Genomic DNA, 20,315 nt, shown 5'->3' with positions numbered 1-20,315 from the left:
ATCATTTATTTTTTAAATAAATTTAGAGTACCCAATTCTTTTTTCCAATTCAGGGTCAATTTATTGTGGCCAATCCACCTACCCTGCACATCTTTGGGCTGTGGGGGTGAGACCCACGCAGACACGGGGAGAATGTGCAAACTCCACACGGACAGTGACCCAGGGCCAGGATCGCACCCGGGTCCTCGGCGCCGTCAGGCAGAAGTGCTAACCACTGCACCACCATGCTGCTTTCATTTTATCATTTATATGTCTATAGAAAACATTTGGATTATCTTTTATGTTAGCTGCCAGTCTCTTCTCATGCTCTCGTCCTGCTTCTCATTATTTTTCTCTTCCCTTCTAAACTTTCTCGATTCAGACAGGCCCTCCCTTGTATTTATCAACCCGAGGTCTGTCATATGCACTCTTTTTCTGATTCATTTTACTGTCTCTCTTTCATCATCCAGGGAACACATGGTTTATTTTCCCTACCGTTCCCCTTCATGGGAATGTACTTTGATCCTATCAAAGCCATCTCCCTCTTTAAAGGCAGCAATTGCTCCGTTACAGCTTTGTCTGCCAAGTTTGGTTTCCAATTTATTCGGGCCAGCTTCCTTCACACCCCGGTGAAACTGGCCCACCCCCAGTGAATCATTTTGGCTCTGGATTGCTCCATGTTCTTTCCCACATCTAACCCAAATATAATACTGTGATCACTGTCTCCTAAGGTTTTCCGACTGAAACTTGATCCACCTCATTCTCCAGAAACAAATCCAGTAATGTCTCCTTCCTCATTAGAAACAAACTGATCGAGAAAATTCTCCTCAATATACTCCTTAACTATTCCCCTCTCTGTCCTTTATACTATTAATTTCTCAGTTTACATTATGATTAAAGTTCCCCATTACAACTACTCTATGGTTTTGCATCTCTCTAATTTTCTTGGATATTTGCTCCTCTACACTACATCTTTCCTATTGGCTGGTATCGAATAGAATCCACCTAGTAGCGTAATGGTACCCTGCATGGTTTCTTAGCTCTAGCATAATGGATTCTGCCTTTGGCTCCTCCAGAGTATCCTCTCCTGCATTGTAATATTTTCCACAATTTATACTGGTATGCCTCCTTTTTCATTCTCCATCTGTCCTATTCCGGACGAGTGCCCAGCCCTGCCCGTTACCAGGCAGGTCTTTGTTATCGCCACAACATCATATTCTCTGGTGTATACCTGCACATACTACACTTACCATGATCCATATGTTCAATTACATGCACTATAAACCTCATTTGGAACTTATTGCATTCCCTCTTTCTTTGGCCCCACTTAATGCTTTACTATTTCTTACTCTACAGCTATCTATCTCTCCCAATCCTTTGGGCATCATGTTTCTCCTTTCTAAAGTTACATCCTGGTGCCATCCCCCTGTCAAATCTGATTAAACATTCTCCAACAGCAATAACAAACCACCCCAGAAGGATATTGATCTTGGCCCAGTTGAGGTACAACCCATCAGGCCTTTTCAGGTCTCACTTCTCCCAGAACTGATACTACGACTGAGCTAAGGCTAATGAGTTATACTGGAACTAGATTCAGAGGTCAGGCAAAACATTGGAATTACAAAGTACATCCAGTAGTCTGTCAGCATCTATGATTTCTTTAAAAAAAAACTCCAATAACAGTCTACGCTTTCAAGTAGGGAAGGCTGAAAATTGCAAGGCGATTGCTACCATTTTAACATACTTCACTGATTGCGGCACATAATACCATAATACTACTAGCACCTTCTAAAAACAAATCAAGATATGAAAATAAGCTCAAAGAGAAGGTAAACTGGTCTTACCAATATTGCAGGCCATATGTTGCTGTTGGTGATGGTGGTGCTGTTGCTGATGGTGTTGCTGGTTTGGCTGGTGCTGCGGATGTTGGTGCTGATGGTGCTGGTGGTGAGTGTGTTGTGCGTGGATCTGATGTTGTGACAGCTGCACCTGTGTCCCTCCCCCACCGCCTCCGAGGCTGCTGGCATGGCTGTTGGCCAGGCTGTTCTGTCCACTGTGTGGGTGGGTGCTGACAGTACTGCTGGGAGAATGCTGGTAGGAACAGGATGTATGGGTTGACTGTGATGCCTCAGAAGGCAAACTGATCATTCCTAGAGGGAAAGAAAGGGATTGAATATCAAAACTGTGAAATATCCATATAAAATCCATTAGACATCTTTAATAGCAATTAATACTTAATCTCCATGGTTTTGAAACAGTGGACAGTAAACAGACATGAACATGAATCCAGTGGACTATGAATATTGTTTGTTCTTAAAAGAAATCAAGATAAATCGTCATGTCTCATCGTGCAGGACATTGCAAGACTGAAAAAAAGACAAGATGAATCAAGGAGTCGTCCAGCATTGTGCTTCAAAAGCCCCTTTTAATACAATAGAGGGAGGACAAGGCATTCAGAAGGCTGAAGGCCCCTGGAAACAAACGAGTATTGATATCAACAATTGGGACAAAGGGCATGTCAGAGGGTCAGAAAGGAACAGTTTAGAGGAATAGTGTGTATTCTAGCATATAACTGCTCTCAATTTACAAGAATAAAACTTGCACACATTTGTAATATAACCAATGTCAGTGTTCACCTACTTCAAAGCAAAATGGTCATTAATCTTAAACTGAAAATGACAAACCCTTTGTAAATTGCAATGTAGACTGGATTCAGTAGCAACATATAGGAAGCACAAAGGAGTAGTATTTAAAACTGCTTACCAACAGATACAGATTACAATACATGATAAATACGAGAAAACAAACTAAGAGTCATTTGGTAGTACGGAACTGCCGAGTATTGCTGAAAAAGCACATTTTGTCAAAGCTTTTCATCTTGCACTCATCAGGACAATCACAAGAATACCAATGTCAGAGGAAACAACTACTTGATACTGTATGAGGAGAGTGCTGATTGGTTCGTAAGTGGACTCTGATAGAGGCATTGCCATGGAGAATACACCAGATAGTGGTGACTGGCAGTTAACTGCCAAGCATTGTTTTAAAATTTTGTCTTGATGAGTGCAGTATGAAAAGCTTCAGAATTGTATTTTTCAATAACATTCAGTAATGCTCAAGAAAATAAACTACGGCTAGATGTGGTCACACTATTAGCTTAGACAACCTTTTAAGCACTACAGTCACATTGCACAATTCCTTGAAATTTGAAGACTTCCCTTGCTATCCAGAAACATATTCTTAAGATTCACTCACACGCTGCATTAGTTTATTACTCTCGGTCACAATCCCAACTGCTTGCTCAAGGATCATACTTTTGAGTGCTGCTATATGCTGAAGCAGGGAGTGATTTGTGCCTGCACTTCCCCACACAGCAAGATTTCAATCATTCCACTGTGGCGAGTTGCCAAGAACTGGCACTTTTCCCACAGGAAAAGAAAATACTGCAGGACTAACAGTTCCACTGAACAGTTCTATTAATAGTTCCCTTACTATCACCATATGAATAACCACCTGGCTCCCAAGGGCATTCCTTTCCTTCATTTGTAGGAGTGCAACAGAGGAGAGAAAACAGCATCAAAATAAGCTCAGTCAGCACCTAGATAAGCCAAGAGGATACCAAGAGATTCAGGAGTTTGGTCTTCCAAGGTTATCAGGAAAATGTAAGACAAGAGGCAACAGTTCCAAGTGTATGAGTACTATTGCTATAGAAAGAAGTGCAGGACATCCGGTGGCGGCACGGCTGGGGAAGTCACATGTTGGGTGGCTCCTGCTCGAGGCTTGTTTTTTTTTTTGGAGTTTAATGCTCGGTCCCAGGGGCACGTTTTTCAAAATCGAGTGAAGGAAGGCATAAGGAAGATGTCGAAAAACCAGAAGAAAGCCGCCGCGAAGGGAGGAAGGTTCGCTGTCGAGTGAAAGGGCCAGCCCGGGAGCTGGCAAGATGGCGGAGGCTGGGTCACTGGGTGGGGCCACACTGCTTACGTCAGAAAAGGTGACTGAGATGATGGCTTTGGAATTGGAGAAGCAGTTTGCAAAGCACATGGAGGTGTTGAGGAAGGAGATGATGGTGGCATTGAAGGTGTTGGTGAAGGAGGCAATTGTCCAGGTGAAGGTAGCTATGTTGAAGGCATTGGGCGAGGTGCGGGGGCAGGGTAAGAAAATGAAGGGAATGGAAGAAGCCATGTCGCAGCACAGCGATCGGCTCACCTTGATGGCGGAGGAGCTGCAGAGGGTAGTCGAGGCCAACAAAGGGCTGTGAGCAAAATTGGAGTACTTGGAAAATAGGTCGAGGTGGCAAAATTTGAGGATCGTGGGCCTGCCGGAAGGGGGGGAGGGCCTGAGGTCGATGGAGTACTTTGCCAAGATGTTTGCGGAGTTGGTGGGGGAGTGACAGGATTCCTCCCGGTATGAACTGGACCGGACTCATCGGTCGTTGAGGTCTAAACCAAAGACGAATGAGCCGCCAAGAGCAGTGATTGTTTGCTTCCACAGGCACCATGTGAAGGAGAAGGTCCTGAGTTGGGCGAAGCAGAATGGGGAGGTGCAATGGACTGGAGCTGGTGTATGTATTTACCAGGACTTAACTGTGCAACTGGCGAGGAGTCGGGCGGCCTTCAGCCGAGTGAAGATGGCACTGTATAACAGTGGGGTGCGATTTGGCTTAGTATACCCAGCGAAGTTGAGGGTGAGCTACAACTCCAGAGACCTTTACTTCGAAGTGGCAGAGGAGTTTGTGAAGGTGGAAGGACTGGGGCAGAAGTGAGGAATGGGACTGAGGACTGGTCTTGGGCCGTGGGGAGGGTAGTTGGAAGAGTCTTTATATAGTTCTATTTTCTATATTTTATTTCATGCGGTTATATGGGTTAATTCTTTTGGGGGTGGTGGTGGTGGTGCTGGGCAGGGCCTCCCCGCACTAGCTAGAGAACGGAGGTGTGGTGGGGGAGGGGCTGTGGACATTGGAGCCTGGTGAGCAGATGCCGATGGGCCTAGGTATGAAAAGGGGGGTGCGGTGGGTCGCTACTGGGTGAGGTGTTTGCGAGAGTAAGTGGATGGGGGGGATTCTGTGAAGGGGGGATTCTGTGAAGGGGGGGTGGGGCGGAGGGGTTCGATGGTAACAATGGGCGGGGGCAGATCAGCTCCAGTGGGCAGGGCCCAGAGTTATGATGATGGTGGATGGGGGGGAGAGAAAGAGACCCCTGGTTAGGTTAGTTACGTGAGGGGGTTGGGAGGGCCAGTGACGAGGTCGAGGGTGTTCACGCACCTAAAAAGTTTAAAGGCCAATGTGGCTATGTTAAAGGAGACTCATTTGAGAGTGAAAGATCAGACGAGGCTCAGAAAGGGCTGGGTAAGCCAAGTGTTTTGTTCGGGGTTTGACAGCAGGGCGCAGGGACTAGCGGTTTTGGTAAGAAAGTGAGGTTCCAGACGGAGACGTTGGTGGCAGACCGGGGGGGGGGGGGGGGGGGGGGGGGGGGGGGGGGGGGGGGGGGTAGGTATGTGATAGTGACAAGGACATTGGAGGGGAGATTTGCGGCCTTGGCAAGCATGCATGGTCCTAACTGGGACGATGTAGGGTTCTTGAGGAAGGTATGTGGGGCCATTTCTGACTTGGGCCCGCATGAGCCGGTCGTGGGTGGGGACTGGATCTTTGTGCAGGAGTCCAAGGCTGGACAGGTCGCAGCCACGCTCACTTGCCCGAAGGCATTGACTGGACCTATGGAGGAAATGGGAGGAGTGGACCTGTGGAAGTTCTTGCACCCGAGGGAGCGGGAGTATGTGTTTTTTTCTTGGTCCACAAGGTGTTCTTGATGATAGATGTCTTTGTAGTAGGGAAGGCGCTGTTGGCTGGGGTTAAGGGGTCAGAGTACTCAGCAACAGCAATTTCGGATCATGTGCTGCATTGGGTGGACATGGTCTTGGAGAAGGGGAAAGTGCAGAGGCCGGGGTGGAGATAGGACATGGGGTTGCTGGGGGACCGAGGTTTCTGTGAAAAGATCGGGAAGGTAATTGACAAATATGTGGGTTTTAACTGCACGAGTGGTGGTATCACAGGCAGTGGTATGGGAGGCTCTGAATGTGGTGGTGAGGGGAGAGATGATATTGTATAAGGTGAAGGTGGATAAAGAGGAGAGGGTGGAGCGGCAAAGGTTGATAGATAAGATGTTGGAGGTGGACAGGTGGTATGCGAGGGATGCAGATCCAACGCTTTTGGATTAAAGGTAGGAGCTACAGGCTAGTTTTAATTGGTTGTCCACGTGGAAGGCGGTGCGCCAATTGACGCGGGCAACGAGAGCAGTTTAGGAATATGGGGAGAAGGCTGGGCGCATGCAGGCAGGCCAACCTCGGAGGGAGGCAGCAGCAAGGAAAATTGTCCAGGTGCGGGATAGGACAAGAAAATTGGTGGTAGCCTTGGACCAGGTCATTAGGGTGTTTCAGGAGTTTTATGAAAATTTGCATAGGTCGGAGGCATCGGGGGGCGGACCGGAAGATGCGGGAATTCCTGGTCAGTCTGGAGTACCCATGGATGGGGGAGGAAGATAAGGCCACATTGAAGGGTGTCGGTAGGGGAAATAGGAGACAAAGGAGGCGATTAGGAGGACACGATCGAGGAAGGTGGCAGAACCGGATGGGTTCCCAGTGGAGTATTATTTTTAAAAAATGTATTTATATTCCTCCCTTTTCACATTTTCGTCATATTTACAACAATAAATAATTAACAACAACTACAATGGTAATCTCCTAGCCAACAATCCCCTCATCCCACCCACTCTCAAACAGCTCCCGACATTTTGAATACAAAACACCAAGGAAAAAGAATTATTAACTTACACATTCCAAACCCCCCCCCGCTAATGTTCAATGTCATGCAAGTCATGAAAATGCACGATGAACAAGGCCCAAGAGTTATAGAACCCTTCCAGCCACCCCCTCAACTTGAACTTTACTTCCTCGAGCGTTAAACACTCCAGCAGGTCCCCCGCCATGCTGAGGCACAGGGCGGAGAAGCCGACCTCCATCCAACAGAATCCGCCTTCGGGCAATCAGCAAGGCGAATGCTAAGGCATCTGCCTCCGCATCCGCTTCCAATTCTGGCCGATCCGACACCCTGAATCTGGCTTCCAGGAGACCAGATTAGAGTCTCACGTGCACCACTTTTGAGATTACCCTAAAGACCTCCCTCCAATACCCCTGCAGTTTTGGGCAGGACAAAAACATATGAACGTGATATGCGAGGCACCTCCCCCAGACAGTGTTCACAAACATTCTCCATCCCCTCAAAACGTCGGGACCAATGGAGTACATAGTACAGTGCAGAAGGAGGCCATTCGGCCCATCGAGTCTGCACCGACCCACTGCCCTCACTTCCACCCTATCCCCATAACCCAATAAACCCTCCTAACCTTTTTGGTCACTAAGGGCAATTTATCATGGCCAATCCACCTAACCTGCATGTCTTTGGACTGTGGGGGAAAACCGGAGCAGCTGGAGGAAACCCACGCAGACACGGGAAGAACGTGCAAACTCCACACAGACAGTGACCCAACGTGGAATCGAACCTGGGACCCTGGCGCTGTGAAGCCACAGTGCTATCCGGGGGGGGGGGGGGGGGGATCTTGGGAGGGAATTAAAGCTAGGTGGAAGGTTGGGGAAGGTTATGGAGTATTATAAGAAATTTATGGACAGGTTTGACGCCGCTGATGGTGGGGATGTTTGAAGTGGCGATAGGGAAGGGGGTGCTGCCACAGACTTTGGGGCAGACAATGATCTTTTTGCAACTGAAGAAGGATAAGGATCCAACAGAGTGTGGGCTGTACAGACCTTTGGCGTTATTGAATGTGGAATCGAAGATATTGGTGAAGGTGCTGGCAGCTAGGTTGGAGGGGTGCCGCCTGAAGGAGATAGGGGAAGACCAGACGGGGTCCGTGAAAGGGAGGCAGCTATTTTCAAATATTAGGAGCGTGTTAAATGTGGTTATGACGTCGTCAAAGAGAGAGGAGACGTAGGTGACGGTTGCGTTGGATGCAGAAAAGGCATTTGATCGGGTAGATTGGGGGTATTTGATTGCGGTGTTAGAGCGGTTTGGGATGGGGCCGAGATTTGTGGTGCGGGTACGGTTATTGTTTAAGGAGCCCAGGGAGAGTGTCCACAAAAACAGTAGAAGTTTGGGGTATTTTGCTCAGACCTGGGGGACCAGGTAGTGATGCCCCATGTCCCCTCTGTTATTTGCGCTAGCAACTGAGCCTTTGGCTCAGTTCAGGGGTGTGGAAGGGAAAAGTGTGGGGGTGGGGGGAACATAGTGTGTCTCTATACGCGGATGATTTATTATTGTATGTGTCAGAGCAGAGTGCGTCGATGGGGGGGTATACGGGAGCTTCTCCAAATAGGCCCAGGTAGATATTCTGGGAGTCCAGTGGTGGCAATGCTGAAGATTTGGAGGCAGTTGAAGCAGCATTTTGATTGTAGGCGGGGTCAGGGAGATGCCAATTTGGGGGGGGGGGGGGGGGGGGCATGGTTTTGAGGCCGGGAGGTGGGATGGGAGGTTTCGGGGACGGGAGGGGAGGAGGCAAGTCAGGGTATTAGAAGATCTGCTCCTGGGAGGTAGTTTTTCGAGGCTTCGGGAGTTGGGGACAAGGTGTGGACTGGGGCGGGAAGAGGGGAAGTATTTACATATCTACGGCTCTGGGATTTTGCCGGGAGGGAGGTTCAGAGCTTCCCAATAGCGCCAGCCTCCACATTGTTGGGGAAGGTATTTACGACGTGGGGGAGGGGGTGTTCATCGATTTATGGGAGGATTCTGGGGAAGGTCCAGGTATTCTGGGAGGGAATTAAGGCCAGGTGGGAGGTTGGGGAAGGTTATAGAAAATGGCCTGTGGTGTGAGGTGCTCCGGAGGGTAAACGCCTCAACCTCGTGTGCAAAGTTGGGGCTGATACAGCTGAAGATCGTGTATAGGGTGCACCTCACGAGGGCGAGGATGAGCCGACTCTTTGAGGGGGTGGAGGATGCATGTGAGCGCTATGGGAGGAGCCCCGCAAACCATGTTCACATGTTTTGGTCCTGCCCAAAGCTGGAGGTGTATTGGAGGGAGGTTTATTAAGGTCATCTCAGGGATGGTACATGGGAGTTTGCAGCCAGGGCCCCTAGAAACCATTTTCAGGGTGTCGGACCAGCCCGGGCTGCAGATGTTTTAGCCTTCGCCGCGCTGATTGCCAGGAGGTGGGTCCTGCTGGGGTGGAGGTTAGCTTCTCAGCCCTGTGCCTCGGCGGGGACCTGCTGGAATTTTTGACGCTCGAGGTGAAGTTTGAAGTGAGGGGGAACATGGAAGGGTTCTACAATTCATGGGCATGGTTTATCTTGCACTTTCAAGAATTGGATGCCATCGAACACTGGGGGGTGGGTGATTGGGGTGGGGGGGGGGGGGGGGGGGGTTGAGCACAGTGTTTATGGGATGACCATGGATTCTCTTTTGGTCTTTTTGTTTTGTTGTATTTGGATTGTATGGGTGATGTTTGGGTTTGTATATTGAAGAGGATGCTGGTTGGGGGATTGATACTGTATTTGTTATTGTTGGTTATCTTTTGTTGTGTATTTGATGAAAATGTGGAAAATGAGGATAATTTTTTTTAAAAATAAAGAAGTGCAGGCCCCAGATTTAGAGCAAATGTAGACCCGTCTCTCTCAACCCTAACCCATATTCCGAGATCAATCAGGATATGACATTAACCCTCCCTCTCTTCCAAATATTCTTTTATCTCCTGTTATGAATAGGAAGAAAATAACACCTAAGATAATATTTTCAAGTGTGTAAAATACAAAGAAAATATTACATAAGCGCAGATCAGTATGGCATTTAAAGATTTTTTGATTAACGTTAGGATAATTCAACATCAAAAAAAAGCTTCAATTGGAATAGTATGAAACTAATATTTAGTTAGAGAACCTGTGAAATGTAGCACATGTGGGACACCGAGTCCACACTCACCCTGCTGGCTGAGAGACTGCTCAAAAACGGATTTATAAAGGCTACGGAAGGAGGCACTCAGATCTTCAAAGTTGTATTCTGAGAAGGGTGGTTTTGTGTCCCTCTCGGGCATGTTGTATTGCTGTTGCTGTGGTGTTAGACTCTGGGAGACTGGATCAGCCCGGTTTGTCACCTGTACAGATGGAAACACACAAGCCATTAATGTAGGGACTAGAAAGTGGCACACCAACTGAAAATTCACAGGCTGCACATCTACATGTAGGAGTTGGGAAGTGGGGTGGCGCGCAGCTGGGAAACTGAACACCAAGTGATATCAGATCTTGTAATCCAACCATGAGATTGAAAGGACAGGGTGTACTAAAGTATCAAGAACTGCTAGGCTTCCTTGCAAACCAGTCTCAAAATTAAAGAACACTTGTGCACAGCAGGTCTGTCTGCAATCTGAACATGGGAAAAAAATAATAATTTGGGCGATCTTTTATCAGATCTTAGTCTTCCTTCCCACCTTCCAGATGTTGGCTAACCTCTGTGTATTTCCAGCATTGCTCACATTTCAGAATTCTTTCTTCCCATTTCCTTATTGTTTTGTTTATTTACACCACATGTAGTTTTACTCGAGTTTTCAGATCTTGATTACTTTAGCTTTTATAAAAGTGATATAGCTCCATTTTGTTTAAATCTGAATTTCCGGGCTCAGTAATTACAGCACACTATTCCTAAAATTGCATAGTATTTACCGCACAGAAACAGGCATTTGTCTCCACAGTTCTATCACATTTCTCATATTCCACGTAAACCTCTTCCCAAGGTATTTCACCTCAATCATTCACCACATGCTTCCATTCCTTTCTCCCTCAGGTTTATCTGCTTTCCCTTTAAATGCATCTATGCTAAACATGTCAATCACTTTACTGTAGAGGAGGAATTGCTGGAGTGTATACAGGATGGTTTTCTGGACCAATACATTGAGGAACCAACTAGAGAACAGGCCATCCTAGACTGGGTACTGCATAATGGGAATTGAATCATTGGCAATCTAGTTGTGCAAGATCCCTTGGGGATGAGCGACCATATGATAGAATTTTTCATAAAGATGTCGAGTGAAGTAGTTGGTTCTGAGACTAGGGTCCTGAATCTTAAAGGAAACTATGATGATATGAGGCGTGAGTTGACTTTGATTGAGGGAAATGTTACTTAAAGGGATGACAGTGGAAAGGCAAGGAGCGCATGGAGAAACTGCAACAATTGCTTATTCTTGTCTGGCACAAAAGTAAAACGGGAAAGGTGGCCAATCCATGGTTTACAAGGAAAATTAGAGATAGAATTCGATCCAAGGAAGAAGCATACAAATTAGCCATGAAAAACAACAGGTCTGAGGATTGGGAGCAATTTAGAATTCAGCAAAGAAGGAACAGGGAATTGATTAAGAAGGGGAAAATAGAGTACGGCAGTAAGCTTGCAGGTAACATAAAAACTGACTGTAAAAGTTTCTATAGGTACGTGAAGAGAAAAAGATTGGTAGAGACAAATGTAGGACCCTTACAGTCAGAAACAGGGGCATGCACAATAGGGGACAAAGAAAGGCTGAGCAACTAAATACATACTTTGGTTCTGTCTTCACAAACGAGAACACAAATCAGATACCAGAAATGTTGGGGAACACAGGGTTTAGTAAGCGGGAGGAACTGAAGGAGATCAATATTCATAGAGAAATGGTGTTGGGAAATTAATGGCATTGAAGGCTGATAAATCACCAGGGTCAGATAATCTATATCCCAGAATACTTAAGTGGCGCTAGGAATAGTGGATGTGTTGGTGGTCATCTTCCAAGATTCTATAGACTCTGTAACAGTTCCTGCAGATTGGAGGGTAGTTAATGTTTTAAAAAGGGAGGTAGAGAAAAAACAGGGAATTGGAGACCGGTAAGATTGAATTCGGTAGTAGGGAAAATTCTAGAATCCATTCGCCTCATATCAAAGATTTTATAGCTGAGCACTGAGAAAACAGTGACAGGATCAGACAGAGTCAGCAAGGATTTATGAAGGGGAAATCAAGCTTGACAAATCTACTGGTATTCTTCGAGGATGTAACTAGTAGAGTTGACGAGGGAGAGTCAGTGGATGTGGTTTATTTGGACTTTCAGAAGGCTACTGACAAAATCCCGTGTGTAAAATTCAAGTGCATGGGATTAGCGGTAGTGTATTGAGATGGATAGAAAACTGGTTGGCAAACAGAGTAGGAATTAACAGGTATTTTTCAAATTGGCAGGCAGTGACTAGTGGGGTACAGCATTGATTGGTTCTAGGACCCCAGCCATCCATAATATATATTAATGAATTAGATGAGGAAACAAAATGTAGTATCTCCAAATAGGCAGATGACACTAAGTTGCGTGGGAGGGTGAGCTGTGAGGAGGATGCAGAGATCCTTCAATCAATTAGTGACAAACCCAACAAGGGGAGCTATAAGTCTCAACCTAGTCTTGGGGAACGAAAAAGGACAAGTGGGTGAAATGACAGTTGACGACCATATCAAGGATAGTGATCACAATTCAGTAAGATTCAGTATTACCATGGGAAAAGACAGAGATAAAGCAGGAGTAAAAGCTTTGAACTGGGGCAGGCAAATTTTACAGAAATTAGAATGAACTTGGCTGAAGTGGACTGGCCAGCACTGCTAGAGGATAAATCAGTGAAAAATCAGTAGGAACCATTAAAAAGCGAGATCCTAAATATACAAAGTTGACATGTCCCCTCCAAAAATAAGAGTGATAGTGTCAAATCGAGACCCCTCTGGTTATCTAGAGGAATACAGGGGAAGATCAAACACAAAAAGAAAGCATATGATAGGCACAAAGAACTAAGCACTGCAGATAGCCTGGGCGAGTATAGTAACAGAAAACAAAGAGTAATGTTTGATTGCTGCCCTTGCAATTGGAAAGTTGTTTCAAGTGGTGTTCCATTTCCAAGTCGGTGTTGAGACCCTTCCTGTTTGTGTTATATATTAACCATTTGGACGTGTACGTGGGAGCACGATTGGTAAATCTGCAGGCAACACAAAGATTGGCCGAGTGGTGGGCAGTGTAAAGAATAGCTATAATCTCCAAAATGATACAGATGGGTTGGTGGAGTGGGCGATAAAGTGGTAGATGGAATTTAACAGAGAAGTGTGAGGTCATGCATTTAGGGAGGTCAAACAATTATGGAAATATACTAAGTGGGGTAGACGAATAAGAGATCTTGGTGTACAAGTACACAGGTCCCTAAAGGCAGCAGTTCAAGTCAACATGGTTGCAAAGAAAGCATATGGAACGCTCTCCTTCATTGGCAGAGGTACAGAATATAAAAGTAAGGATATTGTGTTGAAATTGTATAAAACACTGGTGAGGCCACAAATGGAGTACTGTGTGCAGTTCTGGTCACCACATTATAGGAAGGATGTAATTGCTCTGGAGAGAGTGCAGAAGAGGTTTACAAGAATGTTGCCAGGGCTAGAAAAATGTAGCTACGAGGGATTGGATAGGTTGGGGTTATTTTCCTTGGCACAAAGAAGGCTGAGGGATGACTTAACTGATGTGTACAAAATTATGAGGGGAAGAGATGGAGTGGACAGAATAAAACTATTTCCCTTGGTGGAGAATTCTAGAACCAGGGATATGGATTCAAACTAAGTGGCAGAAGGTGTAGAGGGTCATGAGGAAGAGCTTTTTTACGTAGAAGGCAGTGGGAATCTGGAATTTGTAGCCTGAGTTGGTGGTGGGGGCAGGAGACCCTAATCTCTATTTTTTTGAAAAACATTTTAAATAGAAACATAATCACAAAAAACCAACCGTGGCTACAGGTAACAAAGCCCCACCTCCCTACACCTCCATCCAACCAACACTCCTCACACAGCTCGCTGCCTCCCCGGCACCCGCCTCTAAACTCTTTGAAAAAGTACCTGGCTCTGCACCGCAAGTGTTGTAAGATACAGGGCTATGGATTGGGTGCAGGGAGGTGGGATTAGATAGGGCACCTGGGTGTCCTCAGGCTGGCATGGACAAGATGGGCCAAATGACCTCTTTCTGTGCTGTAACTTTTCTATGACTCTATGATTCAGCTTGATTTGGACATGTTGAGTGAGTGGGCAAATGAATGGCATTTGCAGTATAATTTGGATAAATGCAAGGTTATCCATTTTGGGAGCAAAAATGAGACAGCAGGCTATTATCTGAATGGCCATAAATTAGGAGCGGAAGGGCAGCACGGTGGCGCTATGGTTAGCACTCCTGCCTCCCGGCTCTGGGTCACTGTCTGTGTGGAGTTTACACATTCTCCCCGTATTTGCGTGGGTTTCGCCCCCACAATCCAAAGATGTGCAGGGTAGGTGGATTGATCACGCTAAATTGCCCCTTAATTGGAAAAAATGAATTGGGTACTCTAAATTTAAAAAATAAATAAATAAAATAAAAATAATACATTAGGAGAGGGGAATGTGCAACGAGACCTGGGTGTCCTCGTACCAGTCACTGAAGGTACAGCATGTGTTAAAGAAGGCAAATGCTGGCCTTCAATGCGAGAGGATTAGAGTACAGGAGCAGCGATGTCTTGCTGCAATTGTACAGGGCCTTGGTGTGACCACACCTGAAATGTTGTGTACAGTTTTGGTCTCCTTATCTGAGGAAGGATGCTCTAGCTTTAGAGGGAGTATGGCGAAGGTTTACCAGACTGATTCCTGGGATGGCGGGACTGACGTATGAGGAGAGATTGAATCAGTTAGGATTGTATTCGCTGGAGTTCAGAAGGTTGATGGGGGATCTCTTAGAAACCTATAAAATTCTAACAGACTGGACAGGGTAGATGCAGGAAGGATGTTCCTGATGGTGTGTCCAGAACCAGGGAACACAGTCTGAGGATACCGAGCAGACCATTGAGGACAGAGATGAGGATAAATGTCTTCACCCAGAGAGTGGTGAACCTGTGGAATTCGTTTAGGCCAAAACATTGTATGTTTTCAAAAGCAGTTGGATATAACACTTAGGGTGAAGGGGATCAAAGGATATGGGGGGAAACCGGGAGTAGGCTTTTGAGTTGGATGACCAGCCATGATTATAATGAATGGCAGAGCAGGATCGAATGGCCTCCTCCTGCTCCTATTTTCTATATTTCTATGTCATAGCAAGTTTCATATTCTCCTTCATATTGTAAATTTCAGAATGCATCACTAATTTATTTCAAAATCAGGATCAAACGTAAATTAGCCATTCCAAATTACCTGTAGTACTGTGACTTAATTCTAAATTACAAGGATTGCTTTTTTAAATATAAATTTAGAGTACCCATTTATTTTTATTTTTCCAATTAAGGGGCAATTTAGCATGGTCAATCCACCTAACCAGTACATCTTTGGGTTGTGGGGGTGAAACCCACGCAGACACGGGGAGAATGTGTAAACTCCACACGGACAGTGACCCAGGGCCGGGATGCAAACCTGGCTCCTCAGCGCCGAAGTCTAAGTGCTAACCACTGCGCCACATGCCACCCAGGATCCCTTTTTAACATGAAATGCGCCTGCCAGATTTGACAGCATACTGAAGGTTGTGTACATCCACTGAGTGGTTCGGTGGTCAGTTAGCTGAATGGCTGGTTTGTGATGCGGAGCAACGCTAATAGCGTAGGTTCAATTCCCATACCGGCCGAGTATATTCATGAGGGACCTGCCTTCCCAACCCTGCTGCTTGCCTGAGGTGTAGTGACCCTTAGATTAAATCAGCACCAGTCAGTTCTCTCTCTTAAAGGGGAAAGTAGACTATGGTCACCTGGGACTATGGCAACTCTCACTTTTTCACTAGGTGGTTATTGCAAAGTCAAAATGTTTTAACAAACAGGTTTTCACAAAGTCACAAACTTACCTGTGCGTAGTTGTGGACAGAGCCAACATTATTCAGGTTGACGGACGCTAAACTTGTGTCAGACAGGCTGTTGTTAAGGCTGCTGCGAGGGCTATCACTTCCATCCTGATCCGTATTGTATAGTGTTACCTGCACAATCAAAGAGCCCATCATTGAGACTTTAATAAGAGCTTGTGGTCTTTCTTGCAACCAATAACAAATGCATTGCAGTCAGATAAGCTATAGAGTCCCACCGTTGAGCTTCATGAACCGATGATCAGTTTGTCAGCTAAAATTCTGATCATTGCTTGAAAGGCACGAGCAAGAAATATGAAAGGAGTGTGGTGCAAGGAGGCGACTACAGCATTTCTCGCAATAAATCAGTACTGCAATATAAATAGACTTATCTGTTTCTAAGCAAGCTTCTGCTTAAGAATTAATAGAATGTACCTTCATATGGATATGTGTAACATATAAACAGAAGAATCGTATTAACAGATGAGCAAGTTGACGCATGTCGTATAAAATGCGAGCATTGACTTGTTCAAATCCAAATATTCTGCTGAAAATAGTTCTTCATTGCTTTGAATACACCAACTCCAACTTGGCCAAATCTCTGTCGATTCATACTCTTCTATATAAAATTACAAACTCAAACAGGATACCCATAATCTGATTGTACTGTAAATTCCCAAAGTGGAATGCAATATCCACAATAGACAAAACAATTGCTATGTGCCACTCACAATAGCAACAGATATTAGTCAAATTTGGCAGCAACTGGCATCCTCGGAGAGAAATAAGCAATGCAGTACAGAATGCAGGGTCCTCAGCATACAATTTATGCATCAACCTTAATTACCAAATATTGCACAAAGCCATCCCTACTTCAATGTTGCGCCAATAGGATTAATGTGTAAAAATATAAATTCATTACCTTCACTATTTTCACCACTGCCACACCAGGTTATAGGATTAAGCATCATGCAGCACACCAGTAGGTCACCCTCCCATTATACAACTCAAGGTGCTTCCTTGTTCTGGAAGTAGTGAACCTTCCACTGTAATGCTGGATGTTCTGCATAGTTCAAGCAGACATAGAACAAAATACAAATACCCAGCACTTTACGGAAATGTTAGTAACAACATGACCACTACCACCGTGGCTCAGTCACCCAAGCCAGAAGTTCAAGTTTGCTCCAATACATAATTACGCAACACATGCCAACATTCCAATGCAGTAGAGAATGCTGCTCTTAGTACAGGTTTGCCTTGCTCGTTAATCTCAATTGGTTTGTCATTCTTACAAGACATGCTAGGTATTTTTGAAACTGAGTGGGACGTTGTCACAATTGCAGCTCATGCTTAACTTCCTTGTACTGAATATGGAGCAATAATATCCTTCCCCTGCCATGATTGTTTTATTACCTTTATAGAATTACCAAAATGATTCCAACGGTCAAATTGCTAAAAGGATCTAGTTTTTAAAAAACTATTTCACGGAATGTGAGCATCACTGGCAAAGCTAGCATGCATTGCCATCCTTAATTGCCTTTGAGAACATGTTACTCCAATTTCCAGTCAGTAGAATTCTAGATCCTCTTTCAACAGGCTGATGGGGTAAAATACATGACATAATGTGAAGCCAAATAGAAGTGTTCAGGTAAATGAGTAGATTTAGCAAAAAGGGGATTAGAGCTTAGAATAAAGAGCACATGCTAGACAAATGCTTGTACCCTGAGTGAACTTTATAAAGCATCAAGGACCTGAGATCAACAAGAACCCATCAGCAAGGCCGTGGCTGTTTATGTCAGAGCAGATAGTCTTTAACTAGGAGGAGATAATTGGTCCTTGAAAGGTTTAATAATACAAGATCGGAATTTTAAATAATGTCCTGAGTACTGACTAACTGTATAAGCAGTGTGCACCTGTGACTTAGAAGAGAGTGCTGTGTCAGAATGCTCTCCCTGTGAGCGCTACAACAGAGCGGAGAGCTGTATTGGAGGAAAGTGCTGTTTCAGAGGTTTCCCTGGGGCAGTGCTCTCTATGCTTGAATCCATGAATGAACAATTGTAACTTCTCCCTGTGTCTCCTGGGATTAGTTGGAAGAAGTCCACCAGAACTGCTAATCTGGGTTACACGAGCTGATCTTCACTTATTGCCTCTGCCCTCAGTCCTCCCCTCCTGTCTAGGGAAGAAAAAAATAAATCTACCGAGGTTCACTCATGACTCCTGCAGCAAAACTTGCAGATGGATTCAGGCAAGAAAGAGATTGGGTTTAGGTGTAGTACTTACTTCCAAGGTTAAGTAGGCTGCTGAAATTCAATGCCTTGGCTTCCACATGAAGAATTGCCACTTGGGTGAGGTACCCAAGGGTTGCAAATCAGCCATAGAATTTGCAACCCAACAACAGTTAATTTCCTTCAGGAGGGGGACAAAAATTTGGAAAGAAAGATTCCAGTGCAGAGTGGCCCTCAAAATCAATTTATGAAATTGCATTGGTTTTCTCAAATTCAAATTGTAACGAGGCAAGTCAAGTTCCCGGAGTGTAAACTTAATTAGCAATCTGGACTTGGCGAATAAGAATATTAAGGGTGCGATGCAATCCCTATGGCAATGAATTGATGGTTTGCAATTTACAACTTGGGGTGCTTGCTATCCCGGATTTGTGTACTTTCTTGTATACTGGAAGATGATGCAGAACAATTTTTATTGCTCTTCCAATTTGTTTTGTTCTTTCCTGAAGGCCCAAGCACTTAACAGGCATACAGATCCATAAGCACAGGTAGCCCTCTGGTAAATTGCCCAAGAGGCCATTCTCCATGGGTTTATTAGACAACAGAAGCTGCACAGACTATTCAACAACAGAATGCAACAGTCAAGTTCAATCCAACACTTCACTGACTTTCCACTAGTGGTTCCTGGATCACTATCATCCGTCAACTACCAAAAGTGGTAGGGCTGGCTAACCTTCATGTCTCTCCATCCGGAGATAGTATTACGATCGCAGACCAGCCCCAACAGTGGTCCGAAACTCCACTATTTTAGTTCATTTTAAGACTGTGTGGAAAGAATGCTTCATTGCAGGAGTGATTGCATGGAAAAAAATAGGCTTTGGCATTTCTAAAACAAAACTTTATTATTTATTTCCCCCCTTTTTTAAATATAAATTTAGAATATCCAATTATTCTTTATCCAATTAAGGGCCAATTTAGTGTGGCCAATCCACCTAACATGCACACCTTTGGGTTGTGGGGGTGAACCCACGCAGACACGGGGAGAATGTGCAAACTCCACACAGACAGTGACCCAGGGCCGGAATCGAACCCGGGTTCTCGGCGCCGTAGGCAGCCGTGCTAACTAATGCGCCACCATGCCGCCCTAACAAAACTTTATTATAAATACATTAAATGTTTAACTTCACACCTGAAAAAGATCAGCTTACAATTACCCCTTAACACTACTACTCAATTTGATACGTGGATTTAATTTTATGATTTGCATTTTCCCTCAGAAATAAAGACTTGCATTTACATAACACCCCTCAGGACATCCCAAAACACTTTGTGGATAATGAAGTACATTTAAAGGTTACCACTAAGTAACATAGGAAACGTGGCAGCCAATCCGTATACAGCCAGCCCCCACAAACAGCAATGTGGCAACAACCAGATAATCTGTTTTTACTGATGTTGATTGAGGGATAAATAATAGCCAAGATACCAGGCAGTGCTCCCTTGTTTTTCTTTGAAATAGTGCCATTGAATTCTTGTTGTTGAGCAGGGAGATGGGCCCTCAGTTTAACATTTCACCCAAAGGTGGTGCCTCCAATAGTGCAGCACTCCTTCAGTATATTGGTATCAGCCTAGATTTCTGTGCTCCAACCTCTGGGGTGGGACTCGAAGGCACAAACTTCTGACTCGAGCAGAAGTGCTATCTACCAAGCCATAGAATCTTTACAGTGCAGGAGGCTATTCAAGCCCATCGAGTCTGCCACAGGCTGTCTGAAAGAGCATTCTTCCTCACCCCCCCCTCATCCCTGCAACCTTGCACATTCTGTCTTCTCAGACAGCAATCCAATTTCCTTTTTAATAACTCGATCAAACCTGCCTCCAGCACCTTCCCAAGAAGTCTGTTCCAGACTCCCTCTGGATGAAAAAAAACATTTCCTCACATCACTTCTACTTTTGCCCATTATTTTGAATCTGTGCCCTCAAGCTCTTGATGCTCTCTTGAATAAGAACATTTTCTCACTATTTACCTTGTCCAGACCACCCAGGACCTTTAATACCTCTATTAAGTCTCCAGTCAGCCTTCTTTTCTCCAAGGAAAACAGCCCCATGTTCGCCATCTAGCTTCAGAGTTACAGTTCTTTATACCTGGAATAATTCTTGTGAATTTGCTCTGTGCTCACTCTAATGCTTTCACATCTATCCTCAAGCCTGGCGTCCAGAATTGGACGCAGTACTCTGGATGAGGCGTAACTAGAA

General features: G+C 45.1%; 1 protein-coding gene across 10 annotated transcripts in view; it reads right to left on the bottom strand.

Moving 5' to 3' along the window:
* Positions 1–20,315, bottom strand: part of foxj3 (forkhead box J3) — a 198,051-nt gene that overhangs the window by 29,081 nt on the left and 148,655 nt on the right. For 8 of the 10 annotated variants that reach the window (XM_072478365.1, XM_072478366.1, XM_072478368.1 and 5 more), the window contains exons 6-8: positions 15,847–15,975; positions 9,915–10,128; positions 1,824–2,129 (exon numbers count right to left, since the gene is read on the bottom strand). In XM_072478365.1, the coding sequence (XP_072334466.1) occupies positions 1,824–2,129; positions 9,915–10,128; positions 15,847–15,975 (649 nt within the window). The remainder of the gene's footprint in view (positions 1–1,823; positions 2,130–9,914; positions 10,129–15,846; positions 15,976–20,315) is intronic. The other 2 variants (XM_072478367.1, XM_072478375.1) reach the window with 1 other exon arrangement.

This window comes from Scyliorhinus torazame, chromosome 16, assembly GCF_047496885.1.
Source record: "Scyliorhinus torazame isolate Kashiwa2021f chromosome 16, sScyTor2.1, whole genome shotgun sequence".
In the NCBI taxonomy this organism is placed as follows: domain Eukaryota; kingdom Metazoa; phylum Chordata; class Chondrichthyes; order Carcharhiniformes; family Scyliorhinidae; genus Scyliorhinus; species Scyliorhinus torazame.
This window is presented reverse-complemented; position numbering and strand designations above follow the sequence as displayed.